We start from the raw sequence: 25,120 nt of genomic DNA on the forward strand, positions 1-25,120 counted from the left end.
TACCCATTTTCTCTTTTCTGTGACTCAGGCCTCAGAGAGAGAAAATATCAATTTATTTTCTGTTCTTTACCTTTCTAGGCAAAATCCATGTTTGGTGACCAGAGCTGTGTATATTGATATTCTCTTCCTGTTGACTTGCTGTTTTGACAAACCCTCAAAAGACAACCAGCCAGGTATGAGTCATATTTATATCATATTTTGGAATGATTACAGGTCTTTGAAATGCAGGTAGGGTTTTGAGCGGCTCTACCATGCACTCCCCCACCTTCTACTTTTGCAGGACTAACCACATATCAAAATTAAACATAGTGTCATACGGTTTCCTCATAGAAGCTTCCCAAGGAAACTTGTCCTTGTTTAGTTGCAAGTTTGTTTTCTATTTGGTCATTCAGGGAAGAGTCTGGACTCTACTCAGATACCCTCTGTATTTCTGAGACCTTGGCTCTTTCCTATTTCATGCATTTTCTTTGAAAGGTCGTCATTTTTAATAACTCAGAGTTCATTCTGTTCCAGTTTGTGGAGATAACCGAGTGGACTCATTTGATGCTGGAGCCTGGATATTTGAGACTCAGTCTCAAATCCACCCCTCGCTACCTTGAGCTCTGACTTTATACGTGTTCCTTGGTGTCATGTATGTTTCCTGATATGGGCCCCAGATCCACATGCAATTGTTCTATTTTCATCATGATTCACAAAGTGGTTTTCTTAAAAGGGAGAGGGGCAGCTCCAAATAAAAAAATGTTTTGATGTGTTTATATAAGAGGCCTCAGGAAGTGCTGTACATGAGTTCCAGGCCACAGACTGAAACTGATTTTCATCAACACAAACTGGAATGCAGGGTAATGAGCCTGCAACTGGTTAAAATCAGCCTCTTCTAATTGATTAGGCCTGTCTAAAGGAGGCTACAATTACAAAGTCAGATTCTGAGTACAAGCAGGCCAGGCCTTTCCTCTGTTACATTTAGTCTGTCAATGATTTGTTGTCTTCGGTAAATATATTCAGGCTGTCAGAGTCCAGCTCTGTCCATATGGAACCCTGTTCCCAAATTCAAGCCAATTTAAAATGCTTTGGGGGGGAGGTGCGAAGCTGCCTCGCTCGTATCAATGCATATTAGCCCACAAGGCCCCTGTGGCCATGCAGAGGTAATAAGAACACACCTGGACTTTGATCAGCTCCACGTCCCTGCATAGGGGTAGCTGTTGCATCCTTTTGGTAGAAGAGGATCATATAGTTTTATGACTGTGAAACGCTTCTAGTTTATACCTCTTATCCCAGCATAATTATTAATAGTACCCCTTTTACTCTTGAAAGTGTCCAGGTTTGCACAATAAATCACAGGTCACCCTAGCTATAAGGGACCTCAGGGTTGCGTCCACTTTATTTTACACTTGAGTTAACTGGGGTCCAGAGATTTTATATAAAGAGATTATGAATCAGATGTTACCAAGTAAATCATGTGGGGTTTCTACCATTTTTGTATTTCAGTTCCAAATTTCATGTAGCTTAGTAATACTTCTCTGCTTAATGTCTAAAGAGCCTTGTCCGTGAAAGAGTGGCTCACTACTTCACAAATCCATTCACTGGGTTCCTATCATAGTTGTGTGGTTGACTATAATCATTAGGTTTTTCTGAACTGTTTCTTGGTGTATTCGTACCATTATTCCTTGTCTGGAAGGGTTTAACCCTTGAATGTTGTAAAATACCCTTCTTTCTTCTCCAATTGCCTGTCCTTTACTGATGAGCTAGGTTCCTCCATGAAGATGACTTCGGCCTTTTGGAATCATCCTTTCCACAAACTCTTACATCATTTAGCGTTTGTGCCCCAATTAAATGTGATCACAAGCTGTTGTTTATTACTCAACAGTATTTCACTTGCATCAGTGTATTATACCTTTTAGAGTCATTACTTTGCAGAGTAAGGTATGCAAGGGATGGGGCACTTTTACTCTTTTTCTGACATGACAGCTATAGCTCTAAATATTTAATCCTGCACTCTCCAGTATGGCAGTCACTAACCACATGCAGCTCTTGAACAACTGAGATGCGGCTGATCGAAGTTGAGATGTTCTATGAGAATAAAATACACACCAAATTTCGAAGACTTAGTATGAAAAAAAGGTTAAATTTCTCAATAATTTTTACGTTGATTACACATTGGAATGATAATATTTTTGATATATTTGTTTAAATTAAAAGTATTATTAAAGTTAATTTCATCTGTTTCTTTTTAAAATGTGGCTATCAGAAAATCAATTACATATATGGCTCATGTATTCCTATTGGACAAGCACTGATTTTTTCCAGTCCTTTGGGAATTGCCCTCGTAAACCACAGGATATATATATGTATGTGTCTTCTGTATGGCTGTATATATTCATATACTACATCCACACAAATAGTGGTAGCAAATTTTCCTCCTTTGAGGATGAATTAGATACTTAGAACTAACCAAATGTCAAATAAAATGGCAGTTAAGGTAGATAGCACTGTTTAGGATAAAAGTAAACTGTGAGCTTAAAATAATTAAATCGATTCTTGTGTGTTTCATAAATTATTTCCAAAGGCAGTTTGAGCAATAGCTAAGTGTATCACCAAACAAGGTGATCACTTACCTGGATGTGTAGATATCAGTATGATTTCTAAGTATTGTCGTGACAGTTTTACCTTGTAAATGTCTTGAAAGAATAGATCATGGTTAGGTTCTGTGTCCCCCAACTAAGCAAGTAGTAGGCCTGCGTTAAATGGATTTGTTATTAACTGATTGATTGAAATGCAGAATTTTCCTCAGTTTTTAGAATAGTAACAGGTGTCATCAAGATACAAATCTTACTAAAACTCATGCATCAATCACATGTAAATTCATTTTCCGAATTCAAATCAAATGTATATATTATGTGTATATGTTTGTAAATACACATCTATCTACCTCTAAAGCTCACAGAGCTCAGAGTAGGGAGTACACCACATAGGCTTTAAAGCTAGATCCCTAGGTTTGAATCCCAGGTCTGCCATTTACTAGTTTCCGTGACCTTAGGCAAGTCATTTAACCTCTTTGAGACACTTTTCCTCAATTGTAACTGGGGATATAATAGGATCTATACCTTAGAGTGGTTGTCAACTAACACATGTAAAGTCCTATGTAAAGAATGTACTTTGCATTGCACAGAATAAGTGCTCAATAAATTTTAGCTACCATTAATATTATTATCATCGTTATAATTATCACTGGCTGGAAACTATGCATCTAATCCAGTTTCCTGCAGCCTGGCAGAGTTATGGTCAGTCCCTCACATTTACAACTCTCCTCATGTTCTTAAACGTTTTCAAGAAAGAAGAAATGCCTGCTTTCCTAGGAAAACACTGAAGCATACCTGGCATGGAATGTCAAGAATCCACTTTGGAATCCACTTGATTAGGGATGCTGCTGCCCCTCTGACTGATCCAGAAAAGGATCATCTTGTGGTTGTTGTTCATTAATTTTTTTTGTTCATCAGACATGACATGCTAACGTCAGACAAGTTAAGCACCTACATCTGGAGAGACACATGATACGTTTGGGGCTTGTAAGTAGGTCCAAAAAGGGATTACAGATGCTATAGAGGAAGTGTGTATGGGATACATTGGAGGCACTAAAGAATGAAAGGTCGTTTCTACTTGGGAGGACAGGGAAGCCTTCATAGAGGAGGAGGTGGTTGAGCAGAGTTTTGAAGATGAGTAGAAATTCACCAGATGGGCAAAGGACAGGTGGGTATTATAGACAGAGGAAGGAGCATGTCTGAAGCCACAGAGGCTCACGTCAGCACAGCTTTCAAAGAACTGGGACAGTGCGATTGCAGTGTTGGGTTCAAGGACAGGAGGTGTGGCTAGAAGTGAGGCTGGGAGGCGGGAACTCAGTCAAGGAGGGCGTCATGGTCCGAAGTCTAAGGAGCTCGAACTTGACCCTTTAGACAAAAGAGATTATCGGAGGATATAAGACAGAGAGTAGGGTCACGTGGTTTTTAAGACAGCGTGACATCTTCTGTGCCCCCATCCTTAAAGGAGCCTTAGGATCCTTAATGGAGCCAGCTTCCTTTGCCACAGAAAAAGAATGTGACTGTAAATGCATTCATGGAATGTCAGGGTATTGTCATAACCATCATTGAGGGTTTGGGAGATGGGGGGTCCGAAGTGGAGGACTAGAGTTAAAGGCAGTACAATGCTGAAAATAGTTGCTTTAGCATGGTGTGATTTTAGGGGGATTTCTTCCTCTTATTTTCCATTTTACTAATTTTATATAACATAATTCTGTTTTATTCATATGTGTGTATATACATGTATTTCAACAGTAACTGTATCTAAATATGAATCTTAAAGGAGATTAATTGTTCCAAAAGAAAAGAAGTAATGTCAATTTCTGGGAAACTTTTTTGGACGGAGGAGGATCTGCCTGTCTCCTCTCAAACACTATTCTGTAAGTGACCTTGGAAGGCTATTTCTACCTCTAAAATGTCTTAGAACATTGAAGGGCTGGGGGCATAAACAATGAGAAAACCAGTGAAGGGGGAAGGCAGAGAAGATGATTAGAACAGCTTAAGATAATGATGTGTTTTGTGTAATTCAAACTTTTATCTTAGTACTTCCCAATCATTTGAGGTTTCCTTAGCCATTAACTAGGTTTCAAAAATTCCAAATCTGGGGGTTTTGTTTTGAGTTTTAAAGTGATTTAAACCCACAAGGACTCTCTGTCCCCTGTATTCTTTTTCCTCTTCTGAATCCAGCTGTCATCATTAGTATATATCAGTTTCCTGCTAGAAAGAAAATTATAGTCTCCAGTTGGAGTTGGGGGGATGAGGAAGAAAGAGCCTAACTGCTCCAAGTACTCAGAGGCTGGGTTACAGGTCTGGGCAGGGACAGGGAAATGGAGCGCTTTCATTCTCATTTTAAACCCATTTTAAATTATTTGCTCTCAGGTTGGAAATTTTCCATTGAAATATCTGTTTACTGAAATACTATCTGAGACTTGACTAAATATTTACTCCCTTTTTTCTGAGAGGTGGACTTTCTATTTCTCTCTTATGCCCACACCCCTTAAATTTGTGTTTTTCACAGCTACTGAATTGAACATTTTCTTTTACCAAGTGTTTAAACAAATATCTTACCTATTTGCACTGTCTGGCTTTCAGCTTAAGTTCTCTTGGTGGGTTTATGAGTGGATTTTTCCTTTCCTAGTCTCCATTTTACTAATTTTATGTAACCCCGTTCTTTCTTTTGTAATTATGTGTTACATATTAAAATATGAATCTTGAAGAGGATTAGTTATTCCCAAAGAAATAAAGAAAAGACATAATAACAGTTTCCAAAAAGTGTTTTAGGTGGAGAAGGATTTGCCCATCCTACCCACATCGTGTAAGTGATCTCAAAAGGCTGTTTCCCTACCCCTGAAATGTATATAGGAGGCCCATTATATTCTAATTTTTAGGAAACATTATTTTCAGTATCATCTCCCTTGTAGGGATCGTAATAATTATGGCCAGTGTGTATTGAGCATTTAACTTCATGCCAAGCACTGTGCCAAGCATTTTGCACACATTAGTGAAGGAGGTACTAGTGGTCCTTCATTTTAGACGTGAGGGAACTGAGGAACAGAGGCAACTGCCCGACGTCACTTGTACAGTCAGAGAGCAGAGCCCAAGCTCTCCAGCCACCTCCACCGTGGTCCCGCAGCACACTCAGGCCTGAGTCAGGAAAACCACTTCTTGTCTCGGGGATGGTGCCTTAGACCCCCTATGTTGATTCAGCTTCCCGGGCTTCTGCCGCTGCTGCAGAATCCCCAGGCCTCAGAGAGGGATCCCCCTTTCCAGTAGCTTCATGATCACATGCTTTTATGGGGACTTTCTTGCCTGCACTGCTATCTCCCGTCTCCGGGGTGTGTGGAATAATATGAGAGCGTACCCAGGGCTAGTTACTAGAAAGAGAAAGCTTAACGCTCCCGGGCAGCTACCTGCCCTTTTTCCCTTTGAAAGTGGACCTACAGCCACTGCATGAAAGACTTCCTAATACCAGGCTGCTGGTGACCGCATTTTGTGGTTTCTTTGTTAGTTGGCATTTATAGTTTGGATCTCATCATTCTGCCAAGTGCAATAAACATTTTGTTTTAACTAGAATGTAACTTTTATTATTGTTATTATTTTTCTTCTAAATGCCTTAAAAGTGACCAGCTTGTGAGCGTGAAGTCAGGATCCCTAAATAGTCTGAATGCCAAGTCAGTGTGCCTTGTAGATCAGTACAAGATTAGAAGACAGGCTCTCATTTTTTACTGCTTGTGTTTGTATCATGGAAGTTCGGTAACATAAGCCCTCCCAAAGGCCAGCTTAGATGTTGATGGTGGTTAAATGGTAAAAATCTGTGAGAAGTATTCAGTGATGCCTTGTATTTGTACTGCCTTGGACATGAATAATATATGTGTGACAAGAATAAATATAAGGTCAATGATTTTTTTGGACATATTATAACTTCCTTTACCTAAGTTCCTGGGAAATATAGCCAAACAATTACAGAGAATAAAAACATTGGCAACTTACAAACACCTGCTTTGATTATTTGGTCTAATTAGGTTAAATTTAACCAATCCCATCTGAACAAATTGAAAACAATTCTTATCTGTTCCCTCGGTCATGCACTTTTATCGGTGTTGGATTGCAGATGTGTTTAATATGACACAGTTGATGCTATTCTCTCAGCTCTGGGTGGGAGATAAAAGGGAATTGAGAACATATTTTTAGAGTCTTCTGGGGACTTTGTATTTATGGGTCTGCAGCTATGAAATTTCAAAAAAAAAAAAATAGGCTTTGTTATTAATAAATTAGTTGCTTTTCTCCAAAACACTGGGACTGTCATCTGAACTGTTGCTTTTGCCAAAAGTCTCTTTCCCAGGGAACAGTGAGCTCCTAAAATGAGCAGATGATTCCTAGCTACCATTCAGAAAGAATAATACAGGATGTGTTATTAGATTGCCAGGTTCATGTGGTATTGACCCCTTGTTAATTCCAAGCCCGGTGCTGAGTACACTGGCCCACAATTCTTAGAATTTTAGAGTTTAGAGATCATTTCATCAGTAAGTAGAGGGGAAACTGTAACAATTAAGTGACTTGCCCAAGGTCACACAGCTGGTTAGTGAAAAAGTCAAGCTCTCCTGGCTCCTGGTCCACTGCCCGTTTCTGTGACCAGAGTTAATAGTGTTGAGAGTTGGGCCAAGTGTCTGGATCTGTAACAGAACCATGTCATGAAACCTTCGTACTCACATTTCCACCCCAGGAGTCAAATACTGTTCCAGTGGGCAGCTGGGGTCTCAGAACATCCGTGATTTCAGTTTTCTATGTGTTCCTGTCTTGCCCCACTCTAACCCCAGTCCTCACAGATAATCTGAAACTAGTTGCCCATGTCAGTTAAATTAGTTAAGCAAGTTGTTTTTGAAAGCTTATTCTAGACATTTCATGTAAATGGAATCATACAACATATAGCCTTTTGTGTCTGGATTCTCTCACTTGAAGTTTTCAAGGTTCATCCATTTTGTAGCATGAATCTTTTCTTTTTTTATGACTGAGTGATATTCCATTGTTAGATATACCATGTTTTGTTTCATCAGTTGATGGACGTTTGGATTGTTTACACTTTTTGGCTGTTATGAATAATAATGCTATGAAGATCCATGGACAGGTTTTTGTGGGGATATAGGCTTTCAGTTCTCCTGGGTATTTACCTAGGAGTAGAACTGCTGGGCCATGTGCCAACTCTAAGTTTAACTTTTTGAGGACTTGCCAAACTTTTCCCAAAGAGACTGCACCATTTTACATTCCCGCTGGCAATGTATGAGGTTTCCAGTTTCTCCACATCCTTGACAACACTTGTCCATCTATTGATTATAGCCATCCTAGTGGGTATAAAGTCGTATTTCATTGTGCTTTTGATTTGCATTTCCCTAATGGCTAATGATGTTGGGAATCTTTTCTAATGCTAATGAGCCATTTTGTACACCTTCTTTAGAGAAATGTCTGTTCTGATCCTCTGGGTTGTTTGTCTTTTCATTCTTGAGTTGTAAGAATTCTTTATATATTCTGGATATTAATTCCTTATCAGATACACGATTTGCAAATACTTTCTCCCATTCTGTGCACCGACTTTCAACTTTTGTGATAATGTCCTTTAATGTACAAAAATTTTTACTTTTGATGAAGTCCAACCTGCTTTTTCTTTTGTTGCTTATGCTTTTAATGTCATATCTAAGAAACTATTGCCTAATCCGAGGTCACAAAGACTTGTATCCATTTTCTCCTTAAGAATTTAATAGTTTTATGTCTTAACTTTTCGGTTTCTGATCCATTTTGAGTTAGTTTTTGTATTTGGTGTGAGGTACAGGTCCAGCCTCATCCTTTTGCATGTGACTATCCATTTGTCCCAGCACTATTTGTTTAAAAGACTTCAGCTTTCCCCATTGAATTGTCTTGGCACCTTGGTCAGTCAGAAAATCAAGTGACCATAAATACATGGATTTTCTGGACTCTCAGTTCTATTTCATTGATCTGTATGTCTGTCCTTATTATACCAGGACCACACTGTCTTGATTATCGTTGCTTTATGGTAACTTGAAATCAGGATGTGTTGAGTCCTCCAACTTTGTTCTTTGTTTTCAAGATCGTTTTGGCTGAGTCCTTACCTTTTCATTCAGATTTTAGGATCAGCTTGTCAACTTCTGGAAAAAGAAAAGTCAATTAGGATTTTGATAGGTATTATGTTAAATCTGTAGTTCAATTTGAGGAGTATTGTCACTATAATAATATTATATCTTCAGATATTCAGATCAGAACACAGGGTGTCCTTCCATTTATTTAGGTCTTCAATTTTTTTCAGTGATGTTTTGTAATTTTCAGTGTACACCTCATGAACATCTTTTGTTAAATAATTTATTCCTATTTTATTATTTTTGATGCTGTTGTAAGTGGAATTATTTTCTTAATTTCAATTTTGGATTGTTCATTGCTACTACACAGAACTATAGTTGATATTTGTATATTAATCTTTTATCCCATGACCTTATTGAACTTACTTTTGTTTATTTGTTTGTCTGTTTTTGTGGACTTAGAACTTTCTGTATATGAGATCATGTCCTGTGCAATAGAGATAGGTTTTACTTCTTCCTCTCCAATCTGGATGCCTTTTATTTATTTTTCTTGCCTAATCACCCTGGCTAGAACTTCCAGTACAATGTTGAATGGAAGTGCCTTGTTCCTGATCTTAGGAGGAGAGCTTTTAGTCTTTCACTATTAAATATGGTGTTAACTGTGGGTTTTTCATAGATACCCTTTATCAGGTTGAAGAAGTCCCTTCTGTTTCTTGCTTGTTGGTATTTTTATCATAAAAGAGTGTTGGATTTTGTCAAATTCTTTTTCTGCATCTAATGAGATGATCATATAATTTTTGTCCTTTATTAATGTGATGTGAGTCATGACTTTTTCTTGCTGAGTAGTATTCCATTATATGCATGTGTTGTTTATATTAATTCACCAGTTGAAATACATTTTGGCACTTCCACTTTTTGGAAATTGTGGATAATGCAGCTCTGGTAGCATTTTTCCACTTTTTGGAAATTGTGAATAATGCAGCTCCTAGCATAGAAGTATTTGTGTGGCCATATGTTTTTATCTTTCATAAGTAAAACCTAGGAAAGGAATTGCTAGGTCATATGATAAGGATTGTTTAGGTAATAAGAAACTGCCAAACTGTTTTCCAAAGGGCCTTACCACTTTGCATTCCCAGCAGCAATGTATGAGAGGTCCAGTTACTCTGCATCCTCATTTAGACTTGGTATTGCCCCTCTTGTTAATTTTAGCCATTCTGGTACATGTGTAGTGGTGTCTCACTGTGATTTTAATTTGCATTTCCCTAATGACCAGTTATGCTGAGCACCTTTTCGTGTACCGTATTTGCCATACATATATCTCTCTTGGTAAAGGGTCTATTCAAATCTCTCGCACATTTCTTTTTTAAATTTTGTTTTTCTTATTACTGAGTTGTGAAAGTTCTGTGTTCTGGATATAAGTATTTTATACAAACATTTGTTAAAGATTTTCTACCTATCTGTTGCTTGTCTTTTTTCTTAACAATGTCTTTTGAAGAGCAACTGTTTTTAATTTTGATGAAGTCTGATTTATCCATTTTTTTTCTGTGTGTCTTATGCTTTTTGTGCCCTAGTAAAGAAGTCTTTGCCTATCCTAAGGTCACAACGATGTTCTCTCAGGTTTTCTTCTGAAGTTTGTTTTGGTTGTTTTTCTTTTTTTTTGGCCGCGCCGTGCGGCATGTGGGATCTTAGTTCCCCGGCCAGGGATTGAACCCCCGCCCCCTGCATTGGAAGCGCAGCATCTTAACCACTGGACCTCCAGAGAAGTCCCAGGTTTTCTTCTAAAGTTTGCTATTTAAGGTTTTACATTTAGATCCATGGTCCACTTTAAGCTAATTTTCGTGTATGTCATGAGATAAGGTCAAAGTTCTCTTTTTTTTTTATATATGAATATCCAGTTGTTCTGGCTCAGCAAGATCTCTGGGCTCTGGGTTCCCCCTCTCTGTGCTGGAGCATGGAAGTTGCCTCTAGGTAGTAGTCCAGGGCAACTATAAGGCCTACCTTGTTTGTTTCCTTCTCTCAGGGAACCATACTACTCATGTCTGATGTTTAAAAACGATAGTTTCACACATTTGTCTAGTTTTCTAGTTGTTTATGGCAAAGGGCAATTTCTGTAGCAGTTAAACTTTCATGGGCTAAAGCAGAAATCACTTTCATCACTTTGTTTTGAAACCTCTTAGTTCCTCAATTGTAAAGTGGGGATAATACCCTCAGAGGATTGAGGTGAAGGTCACATGAAAAAAATTGTAAAAACTCCATGAAAAGTAACACAAAAGGAAAAATCCAACACTGTAAGAAAAGCAGCTATTAGGAAGTAACATTGATAGCAAGAACAAAGAAATGAATGGTCATCTCCTCCAGAGGAGGAGACAGAGCTTCTGCTAGTCCCATGGCCAGGTATGCTTACTCCCAGACTCACCTCCATTGCCCATCTGGCAGAATTTACTTAATTCCTCCCTGGCTGGGGCCAGACTTCACATTAAGTAGCATTTGCAGTCCAGCCAGACTCTCTTGGGTTTGCCAGCTCTAAACTGTACCTTGTAGCATCATTCCCAGAGACATTGATGTAGTCCAGTGGTGCCAGGAACCTCTTCAGTCTTAGAGTCTGTTTCTCCCAGAACTGTAAACTGTAATGCTGGCAAGGGGCTGAGATCAGTGGTCCTAGTCTCTCATTACAGGTGCGACAGCAGAGGTAAGCCCCAGTTATTTAAAGGAGTCTTCCCAGCCAGCTACCAAGACTCTCAAGTTGATTTCACACTGTATCTCATTGCCTAAGGGTGGAAGAGAAGCCTGAGGTCCTTTGTGGGGAAAAGGTTAAATTAAACAGGGATGTCTAAGGTGTGATGATAAGGAAGTTTCTGATTTCCCAGTCTTGTCCTTAGGAGCAGTTCGCTGACAAAGAATCCAAAGCAGTGTATTACTTAGAAGTAATTTTATGTTTGTGTCTTTGGGTTGTCATGTGTTTATCCACAAGTATTTCCTGACTTCCTCCCAGTGTTGGGCAGAAGCAGGGATGGGATGATGGGTGGAGGCGAGAAGTAAAAACTGCTGGTCCCACCCAGTGCCTGATGAGCTCATTTTTAGCCTACCCAAATCCTTTCAGAGCTCTTCTGACTCCCTGTTGTCCAAGCCACTGGGACTGTGCCTATTTTATGGGTTGACTAGAGAGTCCTTCAAATAGTATTCTCAGAAACTCTTCCTTCTTCCTCAACAGCAGATAAGGAATTCTGTGCTTAAAAAATACTTTGAGAATAGGCTGGGACAAGGGAAGGGGGGAATGTTTTCAAAGGGGTGTGTGTCGGGCACCATAGCTATGAAAGCCGGGCATGAGACCTAGAGACCTAGGAGTCCAGAGACCTAGAAACAAAAGTAGGCAAGAAATAAACAACTAGTACCAGTTCAGGGCACTTCTCTAGACAAAGTTAGTCTCCAAACCCTTCCACTAGGTCATTCTACATGTTTGTAACTGGAAGGGCCCCTTGGGTCTGGATTACAGTTTACTGGGAGGGGCAGAGGATTAAATAGAGGAATGGAATTTCCCTTCGATAAGGAGAAGCCAAGATTTATTAAATCAGTTGATTTTTTGTTGTTGTTGTTGTAGTTCCTATGGTTTCCTTTTCTCTCCAAATACAATTTTTTTTACTGAGAAATAGCATAACAGGACATTAACGTTCACGGAGTGTACAAATTATCATCTGTGATTATTTTTAGAACCAGTTTATCAATGTTCCAGATAAGAACTTTTGTTGGATCTGATTACAGATGTCCCCAAACAGAGCTACAGATCTTTGAAACAGAAAAAGTTGGCCCTTTCATTATGCCTTAAAAGTAAAATCTGCTTCGTGTTTCCTCACTCTCTACTTCTTTAAGGAGGGTAGAGATTCTGAGGTGGGGAGGATAGGGGAAATTTCTACAAAATTTTCTTGACCAAGTGGTATCGGAGAATTCAGAACCGTTACAATATAACGAAATTATATTGTTCATTTGTTCATTTATATTGCTCATTTGTTCATTTATTCATTCAAGGCAGAGGGAACAGCATATGCAAGGTCAGGCAGAAAACAGAACCTTCTTCTGAGGCTCAGTGGCAAGTGACCACCATAGTGGCGCAATCAATATCATTGCCATTTACATGGTACCCACAGTAAGTGACTTACTCCATAGCAGTGAAACTATTTATTTTTCTGTTTTGTTGGTCTTTTCAGTCCTGAGGAGGATCCTTCCCCCTTTATGGATTCTGATTGCTGCTTACAAGTAGAACACGTTTGCTGTGATTACTGGGGTTTTAGCTTCTCCCATAACCATCTCTGCTGGGGCCAAGAAAACTGTCAATTTGGGCCTGTACGCTTACTCCCTCTGGCCCCTTTTATTTTGGCCAGCTCAGCACAAAGCAATCAGGCTATCTTGGTTCGTGACATTAACAGCGAAGGCCAGGAACTATATAATATTCAGGAGCTCTTTGGTTGAGCACTAGATGAAGGGGTTGACATATGATTGGGGCCATGGTGCACAAAAACAAATACCATTAAACACTAGAATTATACACGTTCGGCATGGCAAGATGTTTACACTGTGAGAAGCAGGGACGATCTCAGATGGTCTGAAGCGGTTCTGAAAGTGTGGTCCCTGCATCAGCAGCAGCAGCATCGCCCAGGATTTGTTAGAAGTGTGATTTGGGGGGCCCTGTCCCAGACCTACTGAATCAGGAACTCTGGAGGTGAGTGTGCCGAAGTTTGAGAGCCACTCGTCTAAGGTAACAGCACAGCCACCATCCTGGGGATATGCTCGGTGATTGGAATGTCAGGTGAAACTGCCCTCTCGCTTTTAATTGTTATTTTTCAATCTCTTTCTCTCTGTTTGCCGAGTACTTAGAGTTAAATTCGCCTAAATTAAATGCTCTTATGGTGAAACTCCACTATATCCATAATTATGTGGTAATGATATCATCCACATTGTTTTCCAGAATGCTCTCGTCAAAGCTATTTAGATTAACATGAATCTTTTAAGATTACATTGATTTTTTTTCTTTTTTTTTTTAACAAACCTGTAGCTCAGAAAATCAAAGATAAATGCCCCATGGGCCTGCCCTTTGGGGCTGTGTTCCTCCTTTGGGGAGGAGACTGACTTCCCTAAATAATAGAACAGGATTTGGGAACTAGGAGCTGACCATGCTCTAGGTAGTGCTGCTTTTTAAATCCTCTTTCAGCAGCCTGGGTTGATGTTAGCGCCCTACCTTGGTTGGTTAGAGAATGGCAGCTTTGAAATCCAGTTAATTTAGCAATCACTGTTCAGGTTGCAGACATAACACTGAAATCTGCAACTCGCCAAAATAACACAAAAACTGCTAAAATAACACATCTGAGATTCCCAGAGGGAATTGTGTGAATGGACCACTTTGCTCCTTCTCACAGACACTCTACTCGCTGTCCTGAGGGACTCTTCAAAGTCCCTTCATTCCTCTCTAGGACACCTCTGTTCAGGCTGGGCATGTTCTCCAAACACATCAACCTCAGGAAACTTGATCAACTTCTCCAAAGCTGCAGTTCCCTAATGCTGCTCCCTGGTGATATTTTCACAATAAAACTATAGCAAAATGACAACTATAGCAAATTTTTCTTTAAACCACATTTTTTTAAAGAATTGTCATTTATGATGACACTAGGAATCTATGACTTTTTTGGTGTTCAGATAGCCTTTCTTTCATGAAATAATAGCTGGTAGGTTTTTAACATCCTTTCTTTACAAAATAAAATGTTGGCAACTTATACCAGCCTGTCACATTGTTTTTGATATTTGATTGATTCTTGAATTCCAAACTTGAGAATTATTTCTCCATTGAACCGGGACATAGCACAGCAGGAGGTATTGTCTTTCCAAGTGAATCCAGCCAATGAGCCATTCCTTTGAAGGCTAGAAATATGCTTCCTCTAAAGAAGAAAAAAAGAAGTTAATTTCAAAAGTGAAATCAAATTGGATGTTTAGAATCAGTCACACATACTTGGGTGACTAAAATGACTACACTGTTGGGAAAATCCAAAGATATTCCAAACAAGGAGGGCTGGGGAAAAACTCCAATTAACAAGAGTTTACAAAAATCATCTAATTAATGAAAAATAAGATGGGGCCATTAAAGGGGAGGGACTTGATTCTTTCATTGGAACACTTGACTTTCCAGGAAAGATAGAAAGGAGGCAACCCAAAGCCAGCAAAATTGAAATTGCAAGTAGAAAAGTTATCTTCTAGAGAAGAGGGTTGCCAGACCTCAGACTGAAGAAGAACTAAGTGCCGTCAAAGAACTAACTTGAGTTTTTTTGTATCTTGCGGACAGCAGGCACTCACAAAAATGGAAACAAGCACTCCGTGTTGATCTCAACTTTGAAATGCGTTTGGTAGGGCAGGACACAAAACTGTGCTTCACTAGGAAGAAATCCTGGTTGTGAGATCCATTTGGTGAGCTCTACCTGCTGTGGGGTGCAGAGCCCATAAAACAGTAGCTGTGACCCCAGCTGAACAATAGAATCACCTGGGTCACCTTGAAACCAGGCTCGCCCCAGAGATGCAGTCAAGTGTCCCCTGACATAAGTGTTCTTCTAAAACTCTCCAGATAAATTTAATGTACCTCCCGGGCTGAGAAACTGCTATGCTAGAGAGGAACGCAGTACTTCCTTTTTAGTCACTGCTGCTGCTCATATTTCTAATCCCAACCTCCTGTTCTGCCCAGAGACCCCCTCACCCTGGCAGAGGGGCAGAGGGTGTTCTGTGGTCCCCATCTAAATGGGAACTCCATGAGAGCAGAGCCTGGTCTTTCTAATTCACTGCTACACCCTAGCCCTAGAACAGAACCTGTATATAATGAGCCAGTATCAAAGGCCTGCCTGCAAGGGGCCTTTATAGAGTTTATTCATTCTTTTGAATTCTTGGGGGTTTCCCCTCCTTTGATGTTTTTATTGGTAAGAGAAAGTGGGGGGCGGTGAATTTTCTAGTTCTTCACTATGGTGAAGTACTGGGCTGGAATCAGCTCTGCTCTTTGGAACTGCAGCCCCTACTGCCCATCCCAAAAACCCTGTGAACCCCTATGAAAGTCGTAGCTGAGGAATGTGGTTCTCAGCTGGGGCACAGAGCAGAATTACCTGTTGGCTTCTTAAGACTCCAGATATCGGGACTTCCCTGGTGGCGCAGTGGCTAAGAATCCGCCTCCCAGTGCAGGGGACACGGGTTCAATCCCTGGTCGGGGAACTAAGATCCCATATGCCGCAGGGCAACTAAGCCCACGCGCGCTCTAGAGCCCATGCACCACAACTGAGAGAAGCCTGTGTGCCGCAAGGAGAGATCCCGCATGATGCCTGCAGCTAAGATCGGACGCACCCAAATAAATAAATAAATATTTAATAAAAAAAGAAAAAAGACTCCAGATGTCTGCGACCAACTCCAAACCAACCGAATGTGGGATCTTCCTGGACCAGGGCTCGAAGCCATGTCTCCTGCATTGGCAGGCGGATTCTTGACCACTGCGCCACCAGGGAAGCCCCTGCCCATCTTAAATTTTGTTCCCTTCTGAAAGCCCCCCCCCCCTTTTTTTTTTTTACTTACGATAGAAAATAAGTGCACATTGCTTTCATTTTGGTCATTCTTATGGCTTTTGTATTCCCTTTACCTACAATTCCCTGTGTGACCTCGGGCAAGTAACTTAACCCCTTTCCTCATCTGTAAAATACCGGGGAGTCATAACAGCGCCTACTTCATTAAATGATTTAGTACTTGTTGAAGTGCTTAGACTAATACTCAACGAGTGTCAATTCTAAAAGTAATTATTATTCATAGCATTAAATAATGGATATATAATATTCTGTAGTGCCTGGCACGTTAATACTCAATAGTTGTCAGCTCTTCTCACTAATGATTTTAGGGTACTAAGCATTTTGCAATTTTAGTGGTTGTCTTTATCCTCCCATCAGTTTTAAAGCTCTTTGACAGCAGGTAATTTTTCTTTCTCAACTCTGAATCTCTGTATCTCCCGAAGTACCTACTATACGCTTAATGCATGCTTATAGGATTATACTGAAGTCCACAGGAAGTGGAGGCCAAGAAGTCCCAAAGAATCCCTTCCTGAGCAGGTGCCCCATGTCCCCTGTCTTTGGGGTTGTGCCTTCAGTCCTGGGCTTCTTGATCATGTCATCATTCCTCAAGGTCTTAAAGGAAGCAAGTGTGTCTGGGTGCCTAGCTCTTGAGTCCAGCGGACTATACACTCCGCCTGGAATACCTATAGCAGGTTCATCTGAAAATTATCCAGAATGACCAAGACAGTTCTTCCTGTTTTTAATTATGTTTTAAAGAGCGTGTCTCTGAGCCATGTTTCTGACTCCTAGCCTAACAGATGAAAGCCCTTTTTGATACAGTGTTGTCCTCAGGTAGCAGTGGGTGGGAAGGCTAGGAAAGTGACACCTGGAGATCACTGGAGTGTGGTCTTCTCATTTCTAAATTATACTGGGATTAGGTTTTTAGGCATTGAAAATAGAGATGATGACACAAAAGTTGAGGATCCTGACACCTGGGGTTTTCCCTGCTGCTTTGCAAAGAAGGCTGCCCTCCTGCTGGAACTTAGACCTCAGCAGAGTCTGGGTTAAGAGCAGCGGTGTGTCTGCAAGCACAGCTAGCAGGTGGGGGGTGGTGGCCTCTAGGGGCACCATCATATAGGAGCCCAAGCCCCTCTTTTGCCTCTTTGGAGAAACTTCTTTTTGAAACAGTTTGATGTGTAACAGGAATAGTCTATATTTTTATTATTTATTATTGCAATAATTCCTGGATTATTGCAAGCCTGTGTAATATTTCAATTCCAAGTGAGTTTTTTCCAACTGTTACTTTAATCTTTTACATTTTTATTCTGTTTGTGATCGTTTTCTAGGAGTCAGTAGTGTTCACTGATTTATGAGATATCTAAATTTCAGCAAGGCATTTGATGAAGTCTCTCCTGATGTTCTTGTAGATAACATGTGGGCAGAATGGTAGAGTTAGGAGGATTCATAACTGGGGAATACCTAGACCCTAAGAGAGCTGGTTAATGAATTGATGAGAGCTTGGAGTGGGGCGGGGGATGGGGCAGGCAGGGAACCAACTATACTACTCACCAAAGCCCTCTGTCCTCCACGCTGGTCCAGTCCACATCTTTAGTGATTACTTACGGCCTGCTTGTCAAATTGAGGTTTACCCAGCTTCTATTGGATGATGAATGTGCTGTATGAAGAATCTGGGTTCTGGGAGGCACCCAACACTCCTCCCCCAGCCAGTCCCCCAGTGCTGCCAGTTTTATTCCTTCCATGCTTCTCAAACGCATCTTCTTCCTGTCTGTTCCTTACTTTACACCCTCATCGTTTCTCTCTTCCACTACTGCAGTAGTCGTTCATCTGGGCTCCCTGCCCCTAATATTGGCCTCTCAGCAATAAGAACACTTCAGTGGACATGTTCACCTGACCTTGTTGCTTAAAATAACCCCTCGATGGCATCCCCTTGCCTGCAGAAAAATGTCCAAGCTCCTTCGCGTGGCCTAGGAGGTTCCCCATGTCCTGGACGTGCTGCTCCTCTAGCCTCATCTCCCGCTGTTCCCCACCTCGAATTCTGTGCTGAGATCAGACTGCCTATAGTTCCTCACGTGGTCCATTCTGTTTTATGCCTTTGAACCTTTGCTCTGCCTTTGGTGGTTCCAACGCATTCTCCTCTCTCTTCCTCTTTAAGACTCAGGTGATTGCTTCCACCACTATATTAGAATCACCTAGTCATTCATTTCTCTTTCTCAAATTAGAATATAAACTCCCTAAGGGCATTATTCTTATTTCACTTAGCACCCAGCACATAGTAAGCAGGCAATAAATATTTGTGATCAGAACTGAGAATACAAAAAGATCTCGGCAATCTAAAAGGCAGACCATAAAATTTAACAAGGATCTGCTTTGGTTTAAAACAAACAAAGAAAACAAGTCTTGATCTAAGTCCTGAGTACAAGGTGGGAGATGGACGACTCACCACTGTCAGTGGACCATGTGAAAAAGAAAGGCCTGCGGTTCAGTTGACTTTATGCTCCACATGAGTCAACGGTGTGATACAACTCCAGGGACCTCATGTGAGAACAGGGCAAGCAACAGTCCTGCTGCTCAGACCACGAGGGAGAGTCATGTGCCCTTCTGTGGCGCCATGCCTGAAGAGGGCTGAGGCACATCCAAAGGAAGGTGGCTTAGAACAGTGAGAGAGGGTGGACCCCGTCATCTGGGGACTAGTTGAAGGAAGTAGGAGTGTTTCACCTGGAGAAGACAGAGGGGATATAATAACTGTATTCAAATGCCTAAAGGGCTCAAAATGCAGAATTGGGCCACTGAGTGGAAACTCCAAAAAGAACTCTGTGGCAAATAGATCTATTAACAGCGGAACAGTCTGTCTCGTGAGCTCCAAATCACTGTAGGGTTCTGCCAAGAGCCTCTGAGAAGAGGTGCTGTAGAGGCGATCTGAGCCCCTGAGGGAAGCGTGGACTAGATGTTCTTTTATCCTGCTCAGCTTTGAGGCTTGAGGATTCAAGAGGTCACTGAGTTTATATTTATTGACTATTAGGGAGGGGTGCCAGGAGCACACTTTCTGATAGGAATGCCTTCTGACACTCTAGGGGGAAAATCATGAATTACCTAAATAGAAAGTGCTTCTGGGCCAGAAATCTGAATCTTAATGGCCTAGTCACTTATTACATGGTTAGTGTGAAATCTACTCAGGAATGACGTCTGGTTGTCCCACCCAGGGTATCCAGAGTCGTGTGTGTTCACCTATGTCCTTTTGTGGAACTTTGAATAAAGTGATTGCCTCTTTTCCTTTGCTTTTTTGTTTTTTAGTTCTGGAGCATCTTGGCTTCTGGGAGGAAGTCAGAAGGATCATCTTGGGATCAGAGTTGATAACCGGATTCCCCTATACCTTCACGGTGCCAGGCCTGCCCCAGTACCTCCAGAGCCTCACCAAACTGGCCATCGCTGCAGTGTGGGCAGTAGCAGCCCAGGCTGGAGAGCAGGCAAGGGACGTTCCCATCTCCTTCTCTCAGCTGTTAGAGTCTTCCTTCCCTGAAGTGCGCCTGCTGACGCTGGAAGCCCTGTTGGAAAGGTTCTCAGCAGCAGCCTCGGGACTAGGAGAGAAGGGACTGCCGCCCTTGCTATGGAATACGGGAGGGACATTCTTGATGTTGGCTATGAAGGAAAATCACCCAGAATGCCTCTGCAAGGTGAAGTCTCTGGTGTACTGACCATCCCTTTCCACTCCCCGCAGTCTTTGGCAAGCCCACTGGAGTGATAAGGTCAGGAGGCAGGATCAGTTTTGGCATCTCCAGGATTGGAAGGAGATTCAGCATCCAAAGGGCAAGGACTCTCTCGCACGATGCTTGGCATGGCTTCATGCATAAAAGAGTGCTAAGAAAAGTGTTTAATGATAATGGTATTGATGACAGAGATTAACCAAAGATAGAGATCGAGAGAGTAAGCAGTCTTTGCTGACGTGGCTCTTTGGGGGCAGATGGTCACCTGGAAATCATGATCAAAAGGAAAGGGCACTGACCTAGGAATATGGCATCTACCCTCTGATCCCAGTATGCCACTGCTCTAGACTATCTTGGTCTCGCAAAGCTATTAAGGGGGGAAAAAGGAAGTCAGTGGGCACTTTTTGAAAGATAGAGTCCCTTATTGGTACAAATGATTATTATTTAGATTCTGGAGACTTTTCTGAGGTGTGTGTGTGTGTTTGTTTGTTTGTTTGTTTTCCATGGATCTGGCTCACACAGATACTGAAAATTCTCCATTGCATGGACCCCAGTGAGTGGCTTCCTCAGACAGAGCGCTGTGTCCATCTAACCCCAAAGGAGTTCTTGATCTGGACAATGGATATTGCTTCCAATGAAAGGTTTGCCTCCAGTGCTCCCTGTGCAAACTTGGTACAACACATGGTCCCATCAGTCAGTCATGTAATGAACTTGAGCATAGTCCTGGCCTAAGGACTCAGGTCCTGTATTTCTTTCTAAGTCTCAGCCTGTGTTCTAAGCCCAAGCAATAGAATGATGTCAGTTTCCCATTAGTTACCAAAAGGTAATTGCTTCCGGAGGCATCTGTATAGCCACAAGGTAGAGATTTCCAGTAGTATTCACAGCCACATGGATTACAGACTATCTGTAAAAACCATATGTATATAAAATGTTTGATTTTATTTATTTATGTATTTTCATATTTATTTATTGAAGTATAATTGACTTACAATATTATATTAGTTTCAGGGTGATTATATGTTTTGTGTGTTTTCTGGCTGACTTTTCTAGGTCTGATATTCAAAGTGAAGCTCTGAGACTCGCCTCCAAAGTGATTGCCCACCACATGAGGACGTGTGAGGAGGTGAGGCTGATTTCCCCTGTTTTGGGGTCTAGATTTCTGTCCTCTGATTTCCCTGGAAGGTGTCAGTAAAAGTGAACTGTCCCACAGGCAGAATCTCTGTGGCATATGTGTGTAGCTTCTACAAAAATATCATTCGTGTTCGTTTTTCACTTTGGGTATAACTTGGGGAGAATTTTCTGAGCACCGTGTTTGGCATTTCTTTTCTCTTGTTCTGGGCACATTTGATTTGAGTCCATGAGGGTAACACCACCTCCTCCCTCCAGGACATACGTGCATTTATGCGCAAACTCCTTGTTTTTTCCTGTTTTTCTCACTAGACTCTTTATCTAATGAGGGAATGAGCAAGTCAGTTCCAAGGATTGCAAGTCACTAGGATTGCATCCTAGTCAACTATATATGAAAATATATCGCTAAGGCTTAAATATCCCCCCCAAACATGGTCCAGCTGGCTTTGCATGGAGGCCCAGATGTGTCCCACCTGTCTTAGGACATGTCTTTGGGGGTGGGGTGGACCTAAAGTAATCAAAACAGCTTCCTGGGGAAGAAAAGGGAACCCTTCTACACTGTTGGTGGGAATGTAAATTGGTGCAGCCACTGTGGAAAACAGTATGGAGGTTCCTTAAAAAACTGAAAATAGAGCTACCATATGATCCAGCAATCCCACTCCTGGGCATATATCCAGAAAAGATGAAAACTCTGATTTGAAAAGATACATGCACCCCAGTGTTCATAGCAACACTATTTACAATAGCCAAGACATGAAAACAACCCAAGTGCCTATAAACAGACAGTTGGCTTAAGGAGATGTGATATATACATACAATGGAATATTACTCGGCCATAAAAAAGAATGAAATAATGCCATTTGCAGCAACATGGATGAACCTAGAGAATATCATGCTAAGTGAAGTTAAGTCAGACAAAGACAAATATCATATGATATCACTTATATGTAGAATCTAAAAAATAATACAAATGAACCTATATACAAAACAGAAACAGACTCACAGACATAGAAAACAAACTTATGGCTACCAAAGGGGAAAAGGAGGGTGGGAAAGGGATAAATTAGGAGTATGGGATTAACAGATACAAACTACTACACATAAAATAGATAAGCAGCAAGGATTTACTATATAGCACAAGGAACTATATTCAGTATCTTGTAATAACCTATAATGGAAAATAATCTGAAAAAAAATATATATATATAACTGAATCACTTTGCTGTACACCTGAAACCACTGTAAGTATAGTTGAAGTAAATCAACCATACTTCAATTTAAAAAAAAAAAACCAGCTTCCTGGAATGATGCCTTAGGACAAATACTTGCATACTTAGGGGCATATGAGAAAGATGCCACCATCAGAGAATTATTGTAAGTAGAAGGCAGTCAATTCCACAGTAAAATTACCTGAAGATCTTGGTTTCACATCACCACACTGTGATCATGGCACCATAACATTGTGGATTCCTATTCCTTATGCTCCAGCAGCCCTGAGAGAGGTACTGGGGGTACAAGGATGAAGAAGACTGGAGGGCAGTCTAATGAGAGAAAAGGAGCATTAAATCATGATATTAAATGATACTCTAGTAGGAGGGAGGCTGAGGGAAACCAGAGGCCAGAGGGAGTGTGTGCAGAGCTGAGGAAGACTTCACATAGGAGATTGTTAAGTTCAGAGAGCCTGGGACTGGACAGAGAGAAGACCAGAGGGTGAGTACTAAGCAGATATACACAGTTTCCTCCCTGGGTCTGTCATTCAGAGGCAGGCCAAGGGGCCAGAGCCAGGGGGTCACTAGGAGATGCAAAAAGCTAAAAAAAAAAAGTCATGTGTGTGTTTTGGGGAGGATAGGAGGAGAGTTTGTAGGAAGGGAGAGGATTTGCTAAAAAAAACTACAGCCTGGGGCGGGGGTGGGGAACAAGTTCTGAGAAAGTAGTCACAGGGCAGCCTAACAAGTCTGTCAAAAGACAGCGTTCTCATCTAAAGCCGTTTTTAAGCAGTTGTCATGTGCATCTCAGAGGCACTGCTTGGTACTTGAATGAAGTGATAGTTGAAGAATATTGGAAATTTTTCAGGGAGAGAAAAGTTAACAAGTCAGCAGCTTCCTCACATCTAAGACACTGATCAGTTTAGTTCTGTAGATGCTCATAGATGATCAGAGGAGCCAACAATCTCATTTTGAACATTTAAAGAGGCTTAATTGATAGGGGAAGTAAAATTTATTCGGAACAATAATCCCCTTTCTAGAAAAAGTAAAAAAACAGAGTTTAAAAGATGGAAACAACCCAAATGTCCATCAACTGATTCATGAATGGGTAAACAAAATATGGTATATCTATATAATGGAATATTTTTCAGTCATAAAAAGTAATGACGTACTGATACATACATCCTACAGCATGGATGAGCCCTGAAAACATGCTGAGTGAAAGAAGCCAGTCACAAAAGACCACATACTGTATGATTCAATTTTTTAACCATTTTTTATTAAAGTATAATTAATTTTGATTCAGTTATATATATATATATATATATATATATATATATATATATATATATATATATATATATATACTTTTTCACATTCTTTTCCATTATAGGTTAGTACAAGATACTGAATATAGTTCCCTGTGCTATACAGTAAGTCCTTGTTGTTTATCTATTTTATATACAGTAGTGTGTATATGTTAATCCCAGACTCCTAATTTATCTGCCCCCTTGCCCAGCCACCATCCCCTTTGGTTACCGTAAGTTTGTTTTCTATGTCTGTGAGTCTATTTCTGCATTGTAGATAAGTTCATTTATATTATTTTTTCAGATTCCATATATAAGAGATATCATATGATATTTGTCTTTGTCTGATTTACTTCACTTAGTATGATAATCTCTAGGTCCGTCCATGTTGCTGCAAATGGCATTATTTCATTCTTTTTTATGGCTGACTAATAGTCCATTGCGTATATATGCCACATCTTCTTTATCCGTGGGTAAAGTTGATGGATACTTAGGTTGCTTCCATGTCTTGGCTATTGTAAATAGTGCCACTGTGCACATTGGTGTAGCATGTGTCTTTTCGAATTCGAGTTTTCTCCGGATATGTGCCCAGGAGTGGGATTGCAGGATCATATGGTAGTTCTATTTTTAGTTTTTTAAGGAACCTCCATACTGTTCTCCATAGTGGCTGCACCAATTTACATTCCCACCAACAGTGTAGTGGAGGGTTCCCTTTTCTCCACACCTGCTCCAGCATTTATTATTTGTAGACTTTTTAATGACGGCCATTCTTACTGGTATGAAATGATACCTCATTGTAGTTTTGATTTGCATTTCTCCAATAATTAGTGGTTTTGACCATCTTTTCATGTGCCTGTTGGCCATCTGTATGATTCAGTTTATATGAAATGTGCAGAACGGACAAATCCGTAAAGACAGAAAGTAGATTAACGGTTTAGGGCTGGGCGAGGGGGAGTTGACAGGATGGGGGTGACAACTAAAGTATACAGGGCTTCTCTTTTTGGTGATGAAAATGTTCTAAAATTGACTGTGGTGATGGTGGTACACACATATCTGTGAATATACTAAAAATCATTGAATTATGTATTTAAATGGGTAAATTATATGGTATGTGAATTGTATCTCAATAAAGCTGTCACTATAAAGAAACAACAATAGGGCTTTGTTTAAACAATACTGTTAGTTAGGATGCTGCTTTAAATGTGACAGAAACTCAAAAATACAGTGGCTTAAACCAGAGAGAAGCAGTCCAAAGCAGATAGTAGCTTGACATTATTGGGCTCCCAGGCCCTTCTACCTTGTTGTTCTGCTGTCCTTAACGTGGCTTCCATCTTCTGGTCCCAGATGGTTGCTCCAGCTCCCATCATCTTGTCCTTGTTCAACTAGCAGGACAGAGAAACCCAAGAAGTGAAGGTCACACGTATTTCCTTACATATGACCTGAAATTGCACAGATAACCACTTTTAATGGCATCCCATTAGTCAGAACTTAATCACGTTACTCCCCAATGCAAGGGAGCCTGGGAAACGCATATGTAGCTCATCCCTGA

The 25,120-nt window shown here is 40.7% G+C and overlaps 1 protein-coding gene across 3 annotated transcripts in view; it reads left to right on the forward strand.

The window, feature by feature from the left end:
• THADA (THADA armadillo repeat containing) overlaps positions 1–25,120 on the forward strand; it is a 318,133-nt gene that overhangs the window by 240,695 nt on the left and 52,318 nt on the right. For all 3 annotated transcript variants that reach the window (XM_059943471.1, XM_059943473.1, XM_059943474.1), the window contains 4 exons: positions 79–173; positions 19,522–19,901; positions 20,454–20,572; positions 20,982–21,054. In XM_059943471.1, the coding sequence (XP_059799454.1) occupies positions 79–173; positions 19,522–19,901; positions 20,454–20,572; positions 20,982–21,054 (667 nt within the window). The remainder of the gene's footprint in view (positions 1–78; positions 174–19,521; positions 19,902–20,453; positions 20,573–20,981; positions 21,055–25,120) is intronic.

The sequence above is a fragment of the Balaenoptera ricei genome, chromosome 13 (assembly GCF_028023285.1).
Source record: "Balaenoptera ricei isolate mBalRic1 chromosome 13, mBalRic1.hap2, whole genome shotgun sequence".
Taxonomy (NCBI): domain Eukaryota; kingdom Metazoa; phylum Chordata; class Mammalia; order Artiodactyla; family Balaenopteridae; genus Balaenoptera; species Balaenoptera ricei.